We start from the raw sequence: 17,425 nt of genomic DNA on the forward strand, positions 1-17,425 counted from the left end.
TAAAGACTGGACTGGAAGGTGTTGTGAACCATGCTTATTTGGGAGGCTGAGGCAGGAGGATTGGTAAGAGCTTGAGATCAACCTGAAGCTATAATTTGAGACTGCCCCCCCCAAAAAGATGGCTCAGTGGTTAAAAGCACTGACTGCTCTTCCAGAGGATCTAGGTTCAGTTCCTACCACCCATGTGGCAGCTCACAACTGGCTGTAACTCCAGTTCCAGGAACTTGATGCTCTCTTCTGGCCTCTTTGGGCACCATGCAGGCATATGATGCACAAAGATTCAAGCAGGCAAAAACTCATCCACATGAAATAATAAAAGTTATAAAACAACATCGTCTAAGAAAGACTAGTGGTTGTCAGCTTGCAGACATCACTGTCCATGTAAACCAGAGGATTATAAAACAGTAAATGGGTGTAAAGCCAGGACACAACATTGCAGCAGAAAACTGGGGACATTCAGGCTGCACTGCCGCCATGTAGAGTGGTATGGGGTAGAAAGACAATCAATAAAAGGCCAGAAGACTGGTACCCTGAAAACGCAAGACACTCTGGACAGCAAGTATAAAAATCTCAAAAGATATACTGTGCTCATGAATTGCAACACTTAACATTTGAAAGTTGCTCTCTCCTAAGTGACTGACTCATGAATTCCAGTCCAGCTGGGGATTACGTCACATGAAGAAATGCTGAGAAACGTTTATTTAAAAGATCAGAGATTCAAGTCCCCAGGACATGATTTTTAAAGCATCCCCACAAATGGCAGCGATTAAGAAAACAGCGATGCCATCTGTCATTGACAGGTCAGCAGGCCAGAAAGACAGACTGCAGGTTCTAGGTGACTGCACAGAGACAGGAAAGCCACTGGACGGGGAGGAGTGCACAGGCTGAAGCACCGAGGTGTGGGAAGGGACTGCAGGCCTTGCTGCACTGTCTGGGGTGGATGTCAGGGCACTCCCCTGACCCAGTGTGGACCTGGAAGCTCTAAGGACAAGAACAGGAAAGGCCTGGGCAGCTTTGCTGCAAGACTACTTCCAAGAACATGTGAGAAATGCTACACATGAAAGAAAACTGGCTGACTAGACTCCATCGAAATACAGTATTAAAATGGGGGGAAAAAAGGCTGGGCATGGTGGCTCATATCTGTGATCCCAGTTTTTCTGAGACTGAGGCAGAAGGATAATGGTGAGTCTGAGGCTAACTGGAGCAAGACCCTGTTTCAAAATCCGTAATATAAATGAATAAAAAAATAGAAAAAAAAAAACATGAGTGGGGGAAACACTAGCTCTGACAAGTTGTTTTTTTTAAATTTAAATCTACAATATGTAAAGAACATCTACAAATTAACAAGATGAAGAGCCCAGCTGAAAACTGAATAAAAGGTACCTTACCAATGAAGCTACTTAGATGCAAAGACATTTAGCAGGCTGGGGATGTGACTCTGTGCTTAAGAGCACTTGCTTCTGTTGCAGAGTTCCCGAGGGTTTGGTTCCCACCTCCATGTGGTGGCTCAGTCTGTAAATCCAGCTCCAGAGGATCTAATGCCCTCTTCTGGCCTTTTCAGGCACTTGCACACACATGGTGAATATATAAACATGCAGGCAAAGCACTCATAAATAGAACAAAGATGTTTAATATGGTTAGTTTCCAGCAAAAGCCAACATAAGTCACACTGAAATGTCATTTGGTGGCTGAGTATATGGCTTAGCAATGAGGCCTTGGGTCACATCATTCGCACAGAAAAAAAAAAAAAAAAGCAAACCCCTTCCTCAGCCAGGAGTACTTGTATATGCCTGTCACCCCAGTGTAATGAGACACAGATATGAAGCTATGGGAGTGATAGGAGACCCGGGGCTCTTGTCCCTCTGAGTCACTGCACACATATGACTTTAGAGATTGTCCTTTAGGGCCCCAGCCCAGACGAGAGGGTCACATGTGTGTGAGCCACATGTCCTTCACTGAGCCACAGCTGCTGAAGGGGCCTGGAAGGTGCTGATTCTGGCTCCTGCAAAGGGCAATGGGGTACCCCTTAGCAGAAATTCTCTTCCTGTCACCACCCCAAGATCTCAGGTATACAGGGCTAGTGGATAGTAGAGGTGACATGCCTGGCTCTCTCCAGTGCAGGAGTTCATCTTGAGTGTGTATGGAGGTAGGACTTCAGGTCCCTGGGTCACTACCAGCACTTCCTGTGTGTCAGAAACCAATGTTCTCTATCCCAGCTGCAGTATGTAACTGCTTCAAGGGTCCTTTACGAGTCCGCAGTTGGAGTCTGCAGCAGCTAATCGCAGCAGCAGCTAACAGCTGTCCAGGGACATAGATGGCTCCAGCTCCTTATTCAGAGTGACCCAGGTTGAGAACCCTAACAAGGGTTGTGAGTGTCAAAGAATTTGGCAGGTCGCCAAGAGACTCAGATAACATGTTCTGTCCCAGGAAGGTCTGGAACACCCACCTCTAGCACCCAGGGCTGTGCGCTCACACACAAGGGTTAAAAGCTATTCACTGCCTAGACTGGCCAGCTCCCAACAGACCCCATTCTCCTGCTGCTCACAAGGAGACCCCCATCCACCACCAGGAACAGGCCCAACCTCCTTACCTCTGGGCTGCTAGAGACCTAAGCTGCAGGAACCCATTTCGTGGGCCCTGGGAGAACTCTGAGGAACCGGGGCCATGCTTACAGGCACTGGCCACAGCCAGGAGGAACATTCTGCCTCACCCTGGACACAACAGACTCCAGGAGAGCAGTCTCTCAAAAATGACAGGTCCACACTATCACCTGCAATGATAACGTTTATTGAGTCAACCACGGCGTAACAGCAATAGAGGCAGGGGAGGCACTGGCCTGGCAGGAAGAAGTCAGGCCATATACACCACACTGTGTACAGGGACCAGTGGCCCAGCATGTGACAAAGAACAGACAAAGCCCCAGGGCTCTGGACAGAAGCAGACATAAACATCCACCTTATAAAAAACAAAATATGTGTGATAGTACTCTTATAATCTGTTTCCTCATAAAATGTAACATGTGTTTAACACACACTTAACCATTGCTAAAATCAGCAAGAGCTATTACAGTGCTCCAACTTTAATAAGTTGATAACAGTGGTCCTGTTTCCAGTTCACAAAGGAACTAAATAGTTTTGTTCCAAGGCGCCTGGGGAGCGCCCCTGTGCCAAGGCCTTTCCAAAAATCATGCTTCCCGCTCCACATCCCAGCACAGGACCTTTGGCAGGCGTTGGAGAGTGCACAGCTGGGGCTGCCAGAGATGCTAAGGTCTCCTGGAGGCCCAAGGGTTGCCATCCAAGGGGCCATCTCGGGCTTCAGCCCTGATGGCGATGCTCGCTTTTCATGAGGTGGTGACAAGAGCTACTGAGCGCACATCCCCTGCTTGCCACACTGAGGTCCGTTCAAGGCTGCTCCGCTGGGCAGTCCCCAGGCACTCTCAGAAGCACTGCTTTCAGGATGCAGGCACGGGGTGAGCCCACTGCTAGTGACAGCCGCTGGAGGAGGAACCACCTGTGGCTTCACCTGTGCACGCCAGGTGTTGGTTGGTGGCTGAAGAGAGGCTCAGGTGGAAGCAGAACAGCTGGGAAGTCGTGGCATCTGGTACGTGTGAGGTTGAGGAGTGTCCAATCTTAGAAGACGGTGCCCCATAACACTGACCTGTGGTAAATGTGGCCATGGCTGCCACACACCAACCACTGACTACAAACAAAGGGAGCCATCCACTTAGGTGGCTGCACAAGCCAGCGGCAGCAGGGAGATAAGACAATGGGTACCCTGGCTGCTGTTGTTGGGGGGACCACAAGCACTTTCTATGACATCTTGACCACTCCAGGACGTTACCAACCAGGTCTTGCCCTCTCCCTCCCAAATTTTCCCAAACCAACCCTCACAAGGCCCCGAGGAGCTCAAGGGTGGGCCTGAGGGTGTAGACCTCTCAGCGGATGTTCCAGTTAAGATCTTAGGCTAAGAACAATGTCCCAAAGCCAGCTTTCCAGACACCAGAAGTGCCATCATGCTATTCTGCCCCAGCCGGAAGTAGGTTGTGGACCCCTTCCTACCAGCTGATACTCTGGCACAGGCAAACTTGGGTCTCGTATCTTAAGAGGCCTCTCTTAAAACAACTATTGTAGTTGACTTTGACAGGCAACAAAAAGCAGGGTTCAGACTATCATCACTCCCTTCTGTTAGTAACCTACGTGCATTCTATGGCCTCTGACCAAAGGATTCCCACTAAAACCCCACATGGTGCTTTCACGCAGTCCAGGCCCCAAGGCATTACAAAGCTAACTCCATGTTGCAGTCTCAGTACTGGCCACAAATGGGCACCTGCTTGACCCTTCCAGCCCCCTAGGCCCAGATGATCACCTTTCCTCTCACAAAAGAACTACTCAGGTAGTACTCTCTGGGACCTTACTACCCATGGAGGCTGGATTGACAGCCCAGGTCAAAAAAACAGAAATGCCTGGGCTACTCTGAGCAACAAAGGCGTCGGTGTCACACGCCAGCCCTCCTCCCTTGGTTTAATACACAATCAGTGGCCCTGACAGTTGTCCATTGGTGCAATCTCAGAACAACCTCTCAGCAAGGGAAGGGTTAGGCAAAAGGATCTGGCTATTGGTCTACCCCAGATGAGACACATCCACCTTGAGGCCCACGGCTCACTTTATTTATCTGCAAGGAAGCCCAGAAACCAACACTGCTGCTATCCTAGGGTCTCGGCCCAAGACCTCACCTGGACCAGACCCACAGACAGCTGGATTTCGATGCAAACACCTAACAGATTCAGGTCTTTAAAACTATCAGACATGCAGCCTGACCTGACAACAACAGCCATGTTTCTGGCTGTTCATCTAGGGTGTCAATATTTTACCAGTGGTTCTGCCAAGGCCTGTGCCATGACCAGAGTGTCTTTGTGTTACTTCAGATCGTGGTGAGTGGAGGTTAGCACCTCAAGGGCCGGCAGACCGCACATGGTGATCCCATCTCTCTTCCTCCTGGTCTCCAAACCTGACATTCGGCTTCAGTAAGCACGGTCTGCATCCTGAACCTCAGGATGGGTGGGGTGCTGTGAGCAGCATGCACCTTCCTAGACCCACACTTGATATGATGATTCCAGAGTTTGGGTTGAGCCAGATTTTGCCACTTAAGTGTTCTCTGCACTCCTGCCTCCTTCTGTCCTGCTATGGCAAGGTGGGAAGGCAGGATGCGTGAAAACAGAGGCTATGGTCCTTACCACGGACCAGAAGTCTCAGGAGGAAGGGATACCCTCTTAAAACCCCCAAAGGAAACTGAGTTGCACAGGGACGACCTGCCTAGGACGCTAACTGAAGAGAGGAGTCCAGAGGTGCCTGCTTCCCCAGAGGGACAGAGCACCCGGCTGATGGGGCTTGGCTGGCTGGAGGGCTCAGTGTGGGGACTGTGCTTGGCAGTCCAACTTCTCCCATCTGAGCAGGAGACTTGCAATTCTGTTCTCAACTGGCAACACAAAACACTGGAAGGTGGGGTCAGTCCTCTGCAGGCCTAGGCTTGAGGGAGGACCCAGGCAGATGGAAGGTATCCTGAGTACACACCTCTGCTCTCCAGACACAAAACACTACAAACTACAAAGCGCCACCAGTGTGGGAATGTGGCAAGACAGAGGTCTGCCAAGAACGTTAAACATAGCATTCTTTTGAATACACAGAAAATTCAAGTAATTTATTTAAAAACGGCTTACTTTCATCTTGAAATATATATGTATATATATTTGCTTTAGAATGCTCATATTGCAGCATGATTCTCATGCACTTTAAAGTACTTTATGTAAAAACACCAATCGAGGAAGCAAGAGTACAGGTTTGACTTCATTCAGGGAGGACCTCCCCTCTCCTGAGAGCAGACTGACGGTCTCACAAGCCAAAAGACAAGACTGTGGAGTTTTTAACAGAGATCATGGTTTGAAAAGGACCACAGCTGCAGCATTTGAGGAGCCTGCTTCCCTGGGGCCCGGGTTTTGCTCACATGCAGAGACTGGAAACTGCGTCGGGCTCTTGAGTCACAGCCCTCCTGCCCAGGCAGATACTTGCTTCTCTTTGCCTTCATTCCCATTCAGGTGACCATCAGCAGGAGCAGGTGATGAGGTCACAAGATTTCAGTTAGGTTCCAGCGAGGACCAATGTCACCAATGTGGCAGGGAGGTAGGCCTCGGCACCCTCACGTGCCCTGTTCCCCACACTCTCGAGGTAGCCTTGCAGCAGGACTCGGGAGTCAGTGATTGCCTGGAGCTCTGTGCCTGGATTCCCAAAGATTATGTAGAGACAAACTGAAGTGTCACGCAGAGCCAACAGCTGCCCTGTGGTCTTCTGGGGAAGACCGTGTGGGTAGGGACTGGATACAGACAAACTCACACACAAGCACGCAGGAGGCACGCTGAGAATTCGCATTCTGCACTCCTGTCCTGATTTGTGCTGTCTCTGGGCAGAATGTCTGGAGGGTGCCCTGGGGAATGGCTGCCTCCTGCTCAAATGACTCTGGGACCCTTCCCCAGCTTTGGTGTGTGGTCTCAGGCACTGACAGCTGTGCACAGGACTGTGGGCCCAGTTCACTAGAGATGCTGCTCTAAGAAAACCACAGTTGTAAAAAAGAAAATACCGTTTCAAAAATAAACAGAAAAAACTACTCTGAGGCAAGGCAGTGCCAGCAGGAAGCTGAGGAGCCCCCAGACACCTGCTGGGCAATCTGGACACTGTACTGCTGTCTGCTGCCTTCAGACAACACCCACCAAGGGAGTCGGAGCTTCTGCATGTTCAATTACTGTTTTAGAAATGCAGACCCTTGCATTTTCTAATTGCTTATTGACTATGATGTGAATGTTTCACAATTTAAAACATGCAGAATGGTATACCTGCAGAATAAAAGACAGCTGAAATTAAGTTTTTTCAATAAAAAAGATTTCAAATGATTTTTTAATTGTGGGAAAGGTAATTAGAGTGATATTTTTGCCTAATAGCTTAAACCTACCCTACACCTAACACCTACTAAACTTGAACTGCGCTCTGGGAAGGAACTCCAGCTCACACAGTGTTGGCAAGCACAACCCCCAGTCCACCCTGTCCTCTACTGTGGAATGTGCCAGTTGGGGCTCACACCATGGATTCTGTCTCCACGGGCCCCCGCAGGCCCCCCTTCCGAGACAGCTTCAGCACAGTGGGTTTCTCACTACCTGCTCCACCCTCGCCTTCACCAGCAGGACCTGAGGACAGGCCTTTTTGCTCCTCCTTGGCCTCCTCTGACACCTCAGGGTAGATCACCAGGAATGTGGCTGTCAGGAAACCCAGGAAAGAGCCCACGGAGGCTACCACAGGGATGGCATGGACAGTCCCTACAGCGTCAACCACGCTTCCAAGGGCAGATGCAACCAGAATCTGGGAGATGTAGACCTGGCAGGAGAGGATGGCGCAGTCAATGCCAAATCCACGCTTGGAGTTCCCTGGACTGTGGTGGACGTACTGCAAGAGAAGGGAAACAAGTGTGAGAGGTGCAGAGAGGGCAGTCTTCATCTGTACCTCAGGGTTGTGGACACTGCCTGCAGTCAAGAGACGAGATCCACATGGCGTGAGCTTCTAGGCAGTTGCCCAGCTGGGATCTCCAGAGCCCCAGGTCCTACCTGGCACCAGGCAGGCAGGAAAGGTAGAAAATTCTGGCAGTTGCAGAAGCAGTTCTGCAACTTAATCAGGACCTGATTCCCCAGGACAGTGCCTCTAGCCCAAGGAAGAGAAGCAGGGCAGACACAGGAGTGCCCAACTCACCCTGATGATCTATCTACTTGGAAAGCAGGGAGCTCAAGTCACTCACGTGTATGTGGGCTCAGGTGACAGGGCAGAGAACACTGGGCAGCTTCGTTTGTTCATTTTCTTGAACATGATATAAAAGCATGCCTGGGGGGGGGGGGCTGGAGAAATGACTCAGTGGTTAAGAGCACTGACTGCTCTTCCAGAGGACCCGGGTTCAATTCTCAGCACCCACATGGCAGCTCACAACTGTCTGAAGATCCAGTTCCAGGGGATCTGACATCTTCATACCAATGCACATGAAATAAAGATAAATAAATCATAAAAAATTAAAAAAAAAGCATGCCTGTGCACTGCATGGCTATGCTCACCCCAAGTCTCCAAAGGAGACTTCGTCTTTGAGATATGGAGGCCAACCTATCCAGAAGATGAAAACCACACTCACATTTTAGACTTGAGTATACCACAGTGAAAGAGAGATTTTAAACACACTTCTCAGAAGCCAGAAAGAGAACAGAACAGTTGAACAACAAACAAACCCCACCGTACCCAATGGACATAGAGAGGTTACAAGGGTAGAATACAAATTTCACCATATATGGGACATGCTGGCCCACAAACTGAGTGATCAGCTCATTTAAGGTTGAAATCATATACATGTGCACTCTCTGATTTTGATTACTAAAAACCAGCCCACTATGATCATCATTAAAACTCCTAAAATGTCAGAAATTCACCAGTGTACTTCTGAATAATCCATGCGTTCAAAATAGAAATTAAGCAAAAACCATAAAAATCTGTGTGAGTTAGGCAGCAGTGACTCATGCCTTTAATCTCAGTACATGAGAGACAGAGGCAGGTAGATCTCTGAGTTCAAGACTACAAAGTGAGTTCCAGGACAGCTAGGGCTACACAGAGAAACCCTATCTTGAAAAACCAACAAAAGAAAAAGAAAAAAGAAAAAGCACACGAGCGCGCGCACACACCCCATGGAGACAGGTCAGCATCAGAACATCAGGTGTTGTCTTCTATTGCTCTCTACCTCCTTCTCTGAGACAGTGTCTCTCACTCAATGGTCGTCTAGGTTATGAGCCCCAGGGACCTTCTATCTCTGCCCACTTGGCACTGGGGTTTTAGATACGAGTTACCACACCCAAGGCCTTACATAGGTTCTGAATTCAGGTCCTTATACGTAGATACCAAACTTTAACCACTAAGCTATCTCCCTGAGACCTTAGAAAAATCTTTGAAATTATTGGGGGGGGGTTTACATTAGCTAGGTGTAGTTGCACACATCTTTCATCCCAGCACTCAGGGTGTGGAGGCAGGTGGATCTCTGTGAGTTCCAGGCCAGTGAGGGATACTAGTAAGACCCTGTCTTGAAACCAAATAGTAATTTGTTTTTTTCAAATGTGTATGACAACTCATGTCTATAATCCTAGCACTCTCTAGGGAGAAACAACAGGATTTCTATGAGTTGGAAGCCAGCCTGGGCTCTATACAAGTTCTAGACCAGGTTAGGCTACAATGGGACAGCTGGAGTGACCCTGATTAACAGCTAAGGAGCTCATGCTACTTGACATCAAGACTCACTGCAGACCTACTTTAAAGAACATTCAAGGACAGAGAAAAATGGCCAGAAGCATAGCACATGCACTTGTGTGGCCATTTAGCAACAATGAAGACAGAATGGGAGGCCCTGGGTTCCAAGAACACCCACCTGGGGGAAGAACGTGAGAGTCTAACTCCACTACCTCAAGGTACACTAGAACCTGCTAACCAGACATTAGGTGACACAGAGGCCTGGGATGAGTGGTAGGCCCCGGCATGCTACCAAAGCCACACAGAATGAGGTGAAATGGAAAATGCCAGTCTAGTTATAGGAAGGCCAGATGCAGGTAAGATCAGGGCAGCAGGGGGAGAAAGACCTCCTAGACCCTGGACACTATCTTTCTTGGTCTGGGCAATTCTGTATGACCACGTCTGAAAGGCCAGCAAGTGGCTCAGCCTCAGCAGTACGAAGCCTATAGAGCTCATCCACAGAACACCACCACCATGAGGTTTGATTAGGAGTGGGTGTGCTGTGTACCTGATGAGCAAATTGATTTTGCTCTAATGATTAATGGGATTCAAGTTATGTGCCACCATGCCCAGCTGCTTGATTTTGTTGTTGTTGTTGTTTTATCTTTTAAACCAGGGTCTTAAGTAGTCTAGGCTAGCCTTAAACTTGCTGAGGAGGATCTTACAGTCCAAACCCTCTGGCCTTCAGCTCTCCCTGACGCTGGATATGTAATTGTGCTCCTCTACACCTGGTTCCAATCACTCTACACAGAGGCTCCAGTAGTGACACCTCAGAGGCAGTGGCTAACAGTGGCTCTTCAAATGCTGCAAGAGAGAAGGGCACTGAGGCTAGCTGCTAGAGCTGAGTCCAACCAAACAGTGAGCTGGAAAGGGAAATGTCCACTAGTGGGGGACATGATGGTAAAGGGATAGTGGGTAGGACAGCTTCTTGTTCCCAGCTGTGACAGGGCCCAGAACCTGGATGTTCAGAGAAGACCTTGTGGCCAAGGAATGATTAAGAGAATGGAAACTGTTGCCTTCATCAGAAGGGAAGACAAGGGGGACAGCAGGGAACTGAGCACAGATGGGGGCCCCTGATGACCAACCAGACCTAAGGCCAAGTAGGGTTTGGAAGTGACCCTATCACCACCTCCACTCAGCACCCGCAGGTTGGCTGTACCTCCTTGATGTCATGGTAGTGCCCTAGGAGGGCATATGGGCAGTAGGAGATGCTCATGGAGACGATGCCCATGGTGCTGATGGTGATCATGGCCACGTAGACGTTGGGAAATAGAGCCATCACAGCGGTGCCCACAGAGAAACCCAGTGTCCCCAACACATAGATGATCTTGATGCTCAGGTCATAGTTGTCCAGGTACTTCTGTAGCAGGGCTGCAGAGAGGACCACAAGGATCATGACAGAGCTGCTGCCTCCATAGACTCCTTACCCCCAATCACTGCCACCCTCTGGTTGAACCTAGGCCTTCAGGCATAAAGACCTGCCCACCTGAACCATGCAGCCCATGCCTACCTGTATTCCTAGGGGCTCCAGCATTTCTGAAAAAAGTCAGCTCTGTGGCCTCCCTGGACTGTTGACTGCCCACCCAGGTATCCTCGGGGAAATGTTTGGCCCTTCCCTTGTCATTCTGTGTTCCCCAGCACTCTGGGCCAGCCTCAGGATACTGTCTTCTGATTGGGTCCTCCCAGGCACCACCTCCTCCAGGAGGAATCTCTTTGTCACCTTGACACTTGGCTGACCTGTCTTGGCTTGCCCTACCCTCTTCACCTACAGATCAACAAAGTCGACTCCCACTCCAGGTTCAGACTGAGTGTGGGCAGCTAAGGGAAGGGACTCCAATCCTAACTTTTTCAAGTTCAGAAAGTGAATGAGAGATGCTGCCTTAGGATGAGAGCCCATCACCCCATCCATCCGAGCTCCTGTCCTTAGCAGCCTGGACCTGTTCCACTGCCCCTCAGACTGCTGGGCCGCAGCTGGTATTGGCATGGCAGTGACAACATGCTAATACACAAGTGCCGCCACACTGAACAGTGCCATGGAACCAACAGCATATAGGTGGCCTCCAAGTCTCAGAAACACCTGATCCCAAGCCACACCAGCTAACTTTATTAGATTTTCCTCTATTTAGAATGAAGTCAGGATCCCGATTCTCACCTGAGCAGATAGCACCAGTAGCAGCGTAGATGACCAGGCCCCAGCAGCCCATCTTCACGCCAGCATTGTACTTATGCCATAAGGTGGAGTTGGAGGCCTGTTGCAGAGAGAGGAGGTTGAGGGTATTTGCTACCCTCAGGGCAGAGGAAATTACTCTGCATTTCCATGCAGGCAGATTGAGAGGTGACAGAAACTCTAGTGAGGAGGAGAATCAACCCAAGTCCAGGTCAGTATCTGATAAACGACCTCCAGCCCTCCCAGTCCACATGCAACTCTTTCCCACAATGAGAAGTGGAATCCTGCCCGTGGCCCTGAAATAAGGTTGATCTAGATAGGCAGAAATGAGGCTGAGATGCCATGCTAGCCCCTGAAAAAGGTGTAACAGACCACTGTGACCACCTACAGGGCCACGGCGCAAGCCCAGAACCACTAGCAGGGCCTGGTAAGAATAAAAATAGGCTGTTCCTTTGATAGTGAAGCCAACACTCCATTCACAATACTCAAAGAGGTTCTGGTCCTATGTGTGAAAGAACCTAGTATTCACAAATGGTCACCATAGACCCCACCATCACAACTTTGTCTCAGCTTGCACAATTGACCATGGATTTAAATGTGCACTGGTCAGCTGCCTGCTGGGGAACCCCAGACCCACATGGACATGTGGGTGCAAGGGCAGTGCATGTAGGCTCACAAGAAGTCCCGAACATTGAGACTGCCTAGTTCTCCTGGGCAGTGAAGCTGCTAGTCATAGGGTGCTCACCTGGGGGTCCCCTTCGAAGATAACCCGGCCCATGAAATCAGTATAGAAGACAGCCTCCGCGATGACAGAGAACCAAGTGAGCAGGTGGCAGAGGCAGAGCCGCATCAATTCCTTGGGCATCTTCAGCATGGATAGCCATAGCAGGCGCACAGTGGTCTCTGCCTCACCCTCCTCGCTCTCCGTGTCCCCACTGGAGGCAGTGGCCCCACTCTGGTTGCGGTGCCGGGATCGCTGCCGCTGCTGCAGGTCATACAGGTCACTCATGCTTCGCGATGGCTTGATCAGGACCACTGCATTGGCCCGGCGGTAGCGGTAGCAGTGGGACCCAATCTTACCATAGTACGAGAAGGTGCTAGAAGCCTGCCTGTGGAACATGTGCCTACGCCGCCTCATGGAACCAGACATGACTGAAGGCTTCAAGTCCACTTTAGAGCGGTTACTGAGTGAATCCATTGGTGGGGAACCTCTCCCATTTGGGACTTTAGCTTCATTCAAGTGATTATCAAGCAAGGTGTCGTCCTCCTTGGTGGACTCCCTGAGGAACGTAGACAGGCGGGGCAGCTTGGCCCTCAGGAGCTCCTGGCTGGTGCTCCGGGGGGTGCTGGGGTAGGAAGCATCGTGGAAGATGGAGGGCTCTATGTCATGCAAGAAGAGTAGCTCAGGCTCCATGTCCAGGGTGGCATCGGGCATGTGCAGCACCGAGTCACTCTTGCTGCGCACGATGTCCACGTCGAGGTAGTCCAAGGACAGTTCGTGCTCTGACTGCACCTCATCTGGGAACGGGGAGCTGCCGTCCTGCACACCCCCACCGAGGGAGCTGAGGCGGGTAGCAGGGGCTGGGGCACTAGGCTGGACACTGGTGCTGGGCAGGGTGGCATCCTCAGGACTGCGGTCCTGCTGTGGGCTGTACTGTTCCTCCTCGATGCTAAAGAGATGCAGGGCCACTGACACTGAAAAGATGATGGCAGCGAAGAAGAACAGCACCTGGTTCTGTGTCCGGAACCAATCACCTAGGAAGGTCGGTGTCCAGTCCAGCCCACCCAGCACGTAGCCAACAGCCCCACCAAGGCCTGTAGGTAGAGAAGTGACAGTGAGTTTCAGGCCCAACACAGGGCTCTCCCTTACACAGGGGGACTGGGTTATGTAGCAAATCAGTGAGATGGAGAACGAAGGGACAGCGGAGACAAAGACATGGAACAACTCCGATGACAGCACAGATCTGAAGACTGGTCTAACATTATTTCTAGTCAGAAATACAAGACAAAAGGAGTCTCAGGTCTAGAAGCAGCCCGAGCCCACCTGGGTGGTCCCCAGGCAGTGTCAATGTGAGGCCCTCACCAAATCCACCAGGCAGGCATGTCATCCAGGCAGGTCTTACTCTTTCCTAGCCCTGCTCCTCAGTCCCTTAATCCTGCTGGGTTCATGGGTCAGGAGTGAACCACAGTGGTTCCTAAGGTCCCAGCATGGTCACTGCCACCAAGGAGCAGATTCCTCCCTCCCACCAGGGGCCTGGCAGGGTCTTTACCAGCAGAGAAGGCGTGAATGTTGAGAGCCATATCTTGCTCTTCACTGTCTACCACATCCAGCAGGTAGGCACGGATGGGCCCCTCAGTTGCATCGGCACTGAAATCCAGGACCACTACTCCCAGCACCGTGAGGACAATGCCAATGGGCTGCCGGTTGGGAACATCGCCAAGCGCCAGACCTAGACAGAGCATAGGGAAGCAGTCAGACTCCAGAGTCAACTGTCAGGCTCCTGAGGCAAATGCTTTCAGGACATCAGTAAGCTTCATCCCATTTCTGTGGTTTGTGGGTGTACCCCCTCCGTCCAGCCCCCAAGAGTTCCTTCTTTTAAAAAATATTTATTTTATTATGGATGTTTTGCCTACATGTATGGCTGTTCACCTCGTGCATGCTTGATGCCTGCAGAGGTCAGAAAAGGGCATCAGATTTTTTGGAACTTGAGTTAGAGATGGTTGTGAGCTACCATGTGGATGCTGGGACTTTAACTTGGGTCTTCTGTAAGAGCAGCAATGATAAGCTATCTCTCCTTCCCTCGTAGCTTTTCAAGCAAGAAGGGAAAAGGTTCCTGTTCCTCTGTCCATCAGCAGCAGTGGCCACACCAGCTGGTAAGACAACTGGAATCAACTGCAGTGGTTGTGCAAGGGCCACCACCTCCACTGCTCTAAAGAAGCCATTTCCTCCTCTTCCCACCAACTCAAGCTCCCTTGATGCTCCCTGAGCTGGTTGGCTCTGCCTCAGCATCCAAGCTAGGCACAGGCTTTAAGTTTATACGGATCTAAGTAGGAACATGTAGCCTCAGCAGGCACCGAGAACCTCTGAGAAGGCTGCCCTCATACACCAAGTCTTACCTGATTGGGGAACCTGCCTGGACCCAGAGATCAATACCCAGCCCTGGACTGCTCATACTGGGACCAATCGTCAGGACTAGAGGTGGGGCAAAGACAGGCCTGGCCATGAAGTACAGTCCTCTGACTGCACCTCAACCCACTGGGTCCATGGTTGCCCAGGAGGCCCCACTGGCAAGAGAGTTGGTGCCTACAGGCTGGCTACCCGTGGCCAGGACCATCCAAGGAATGATCTCTATACATGTCACTGCATATGGGGAAGTAAAGGATCACTTTCACGTGATTTTGACAGGCCCAAGGCAAGCAGCAAATGTCAGGAAAGTGGCAACCCCAAATTCCTAGATAGGAGCAGTTCCTGGTAGAGGTGGCTGTCTTGTGCAGGTAGGAATTAGCAAGGAGATACTCCAGCCAGGAGGGGAATGAAACAAAGTTGCCACAGACTGTCCTTATCCTGGTCCTGAGAAGCTGTGGGTCCCCATGGAGGTGGTGGTCTCCTGGAACCCTCTGTCCACAGTCCTGTTGCCACTGAAACTTGGGTAGACCTGTGCTTCAGAACCCACACTGCGCTCCTTCACCCGCTGAGCCAAAAAAACAAGGCTTTGTTTCCACCAGTTCTGAAGGGTGCCCGCAAGGCAGAAAATATTTTCCCACACAGAGTGGCTTTAATTAAAAACAAAACAACAGAAAGAAGCAAAACAACCCATGAGGCATGAACCAAGAAAACAAACAGCAAACTGGGTTCTGGACATTTTCACTACCACGTCTAAGAAAAGGAGAACAAAAAAAGAAAAGATAATTTTTGAAATCGCTCTGGAAACAGGACGTGGTGTCAGACGCGCATTAAAACAAGTCATCACAACAGGAAGCGTTTCCCTGTGAACAGGTTCCTCCAGCTTTCCCATGTGGGGCCAGCTCCACTACCAAGCTCCCCACTGCAGTCTCCACCAAGAGGCCCTCAGCGGCCCAAGCTGGACCCTGCACACAGTGACCCAGTTAAGCCACAGATAAGATAAGGCCCCCAAAGCATGCACTAGTGTAAGCTCAGCAAAAACTTACCGATGGCAGAGCCATTGAGGAAAAGTGCAACACCGATGAGGACCCCCACACACAGCACAAGGATGAAGGGCCGCCGGCGGCCCCAACTCAGGGTACACCGGTCACTTGCAGAGCCAATAAGCGGTGTGAAGATGAGGCCGAGGACGGGGCTCAGGAACCAGGTGAGGCTGTAGTACTGCTCAGGGAGGCCTGCAGGGACATACAGTCTGTCACTCATCACTCATGTACACCACACATAAACACCGACTCTTGCCCCCTCAAGTCTTCTCAGGATAGACCTTTTCTCTGAATGCCTTCTAGCTCTGAGGATGCTAAATAAAAAGTACTCCAGACCTTGGACCAGTACTGGGCTCTGTCTTCAGGGCCACCATGCTTAGCAGGGCTGAGCTGCTACAAAGTCCTTCAGTGCCCCTGTCTCTCCATATCATGCAAGTGGGCATAGTGGCTAACAACTGCAGGAATAATAATAATAATAATAATAATAATAATAATAATAATAATAATAATAATAATTCCACTTAACTCTGAATCTCACTGGGGAAAAACTATCACAGAGGGTCTTGCCAAGGCCCTCAGTTACCTTGGCAGTGAGTGCCCCAAGCACTGGGGTGGTATAAAGCCACACGTAACCAGCTGGAGCCAAGGGGCACCCAATGCCCCTTCTTCCATTTAGTTTTTCTAACTGTCCAGTCATGGCAGAGCGAATGTGGTAGCCACAGGATAGACCTGGTAGCCTGACACCAGAGTCTATGTCACCTCCCTGTCATGTAAATTCTAATGTGGTGTCAGCAGAGCAGATGAAGGAGGACGGCCCTGGCACAGGCCAGAGTACTGCACAGCAACTAGAATGTACTTACACAGCTGCCAGCAGTTCCCATGAGCCTCTCTCTACACCACAGAGATCCTTGCTCATGAGCACATACCACACCACTCCCTTGAGTGACAGCCAAAGCCTCACAGAGGAATCTGCTACTACAAGTCAGAGTGCTGGTACGAGGGCAGTGACTGGCCGCTTGGGTGAGCAATGGCACACCATATGTCCTGGATGTGGCTGGGAGGCTCTGAGTGTCAGCACAAGATCAGCGTAACTCTCCCCATTTTATAACAACCCATAGTTTGTTTAAAATTTAAAGGGCCTGGCATGTCACCACTTCATCAGACAAGCATTTCACACTCTAAGGACACTGAGGAAACAGACTCATGTTGAGCTGGCAAGAAAAATAAATGTCGCGTGGGAGGAGGGCAAGCGTCAGGGAGGAAGCACCTTGCAGAACCCCTTGCCATCACGCCATTCGGTACCAGGGCACTCTGCCAGGGTCTAAGGTATGTGTTCTGACCTCTGCAGCCGTGCCTGGCCACAGGAAGGCTAGATCTGTTCCCATCCCAAGTCAGCAGAACAGACAATATTCAGGGAACTAGAGTTTGCCCAGTGAGTTCTGCTGGACAAGCCGGGTGGGAATAATACGAGCTCTTCAGCCTTACTAGGCAAGGCACTCAAGTAGCCAAGGCTGTTCTTGGCCATATTACCCTTGCCTGCTTTCAGAAATACCCATGTCACATGCCCTGTGTCTCGGTACAACCCCTATTCAAAACAACCCAGAGTGAACAAGGCAGTCTGGGGTTCAGAGGACAGAGATGTGCCATGAGCCTCCCACTGGTTACACCACCAACTCAAAGTAAACAAGGAGCCCAAATCATTCCTGTGTACATGGGACATCTTTATGGGACATTTTAGCAG

At 50.4% G+C, this 17,425-nt stretch overlaps 1 protein-coding gene across 2 annotated transcripts in view; it reads right to left on the minus strand.

Annotated features, from left to right (window-relative positions):
• Positions 1 to 2,766: 2,766 nt before the first annotated feature.
• Positions 2,767 to 17,425, minus strand: part of Slc45a4 (solute carrier family 45 member 4) — a 71,078-nt gene continuing 56,419 nt past the window's right edge. For both annotated transcript variants that reach the window (XM_085678894.2, XM_048457461.3), the window contains exons 3-8: positions 15,688 to 15,876; positions 13,788 to 13,967; positions 12,263 to 13,332; positions 11,503 to 11,599; positions 10,510 to 10,721; positions 2,767 to 7,487 (exon numbers count right to left, since the gene is read on the minus strand). In XM_085678894.2, the coding sequence (XP_085535020.2) occupies positions 7,122 to 7,487; positions 10,510 to 10,721; positions 11,503 to 11,599; positions 12,263 to 13,332; positions 13,788 to 13,967; positions 15,688 to 15,876 (2,114 nt within the window). In that variant the 3' untranslated portion in view covers positions 2,767 to 7,121. The remainder of the gene's footprint in view (positions 7,488 to 10,509; positions 10,722 to 11,502; positions 11,600 to 12,262; positions 13,333 to 13,787; positions 13,968 to 15,687; positions 15,877 to 17,425) is intronic.

This window comes from Myodes glareolus, chromosome 19 (assembly GCF_982192425.1).
Source record: "Myodes glareolus chromosome 19, mMyoGla1.1, whole genome shotgun sequence".
Lineage (NCBI taxonomy): Eukaryota > Metazoa > Chordata > Mammalia > Rodentia > Cricetidae > Myodes > Myodes glareolus.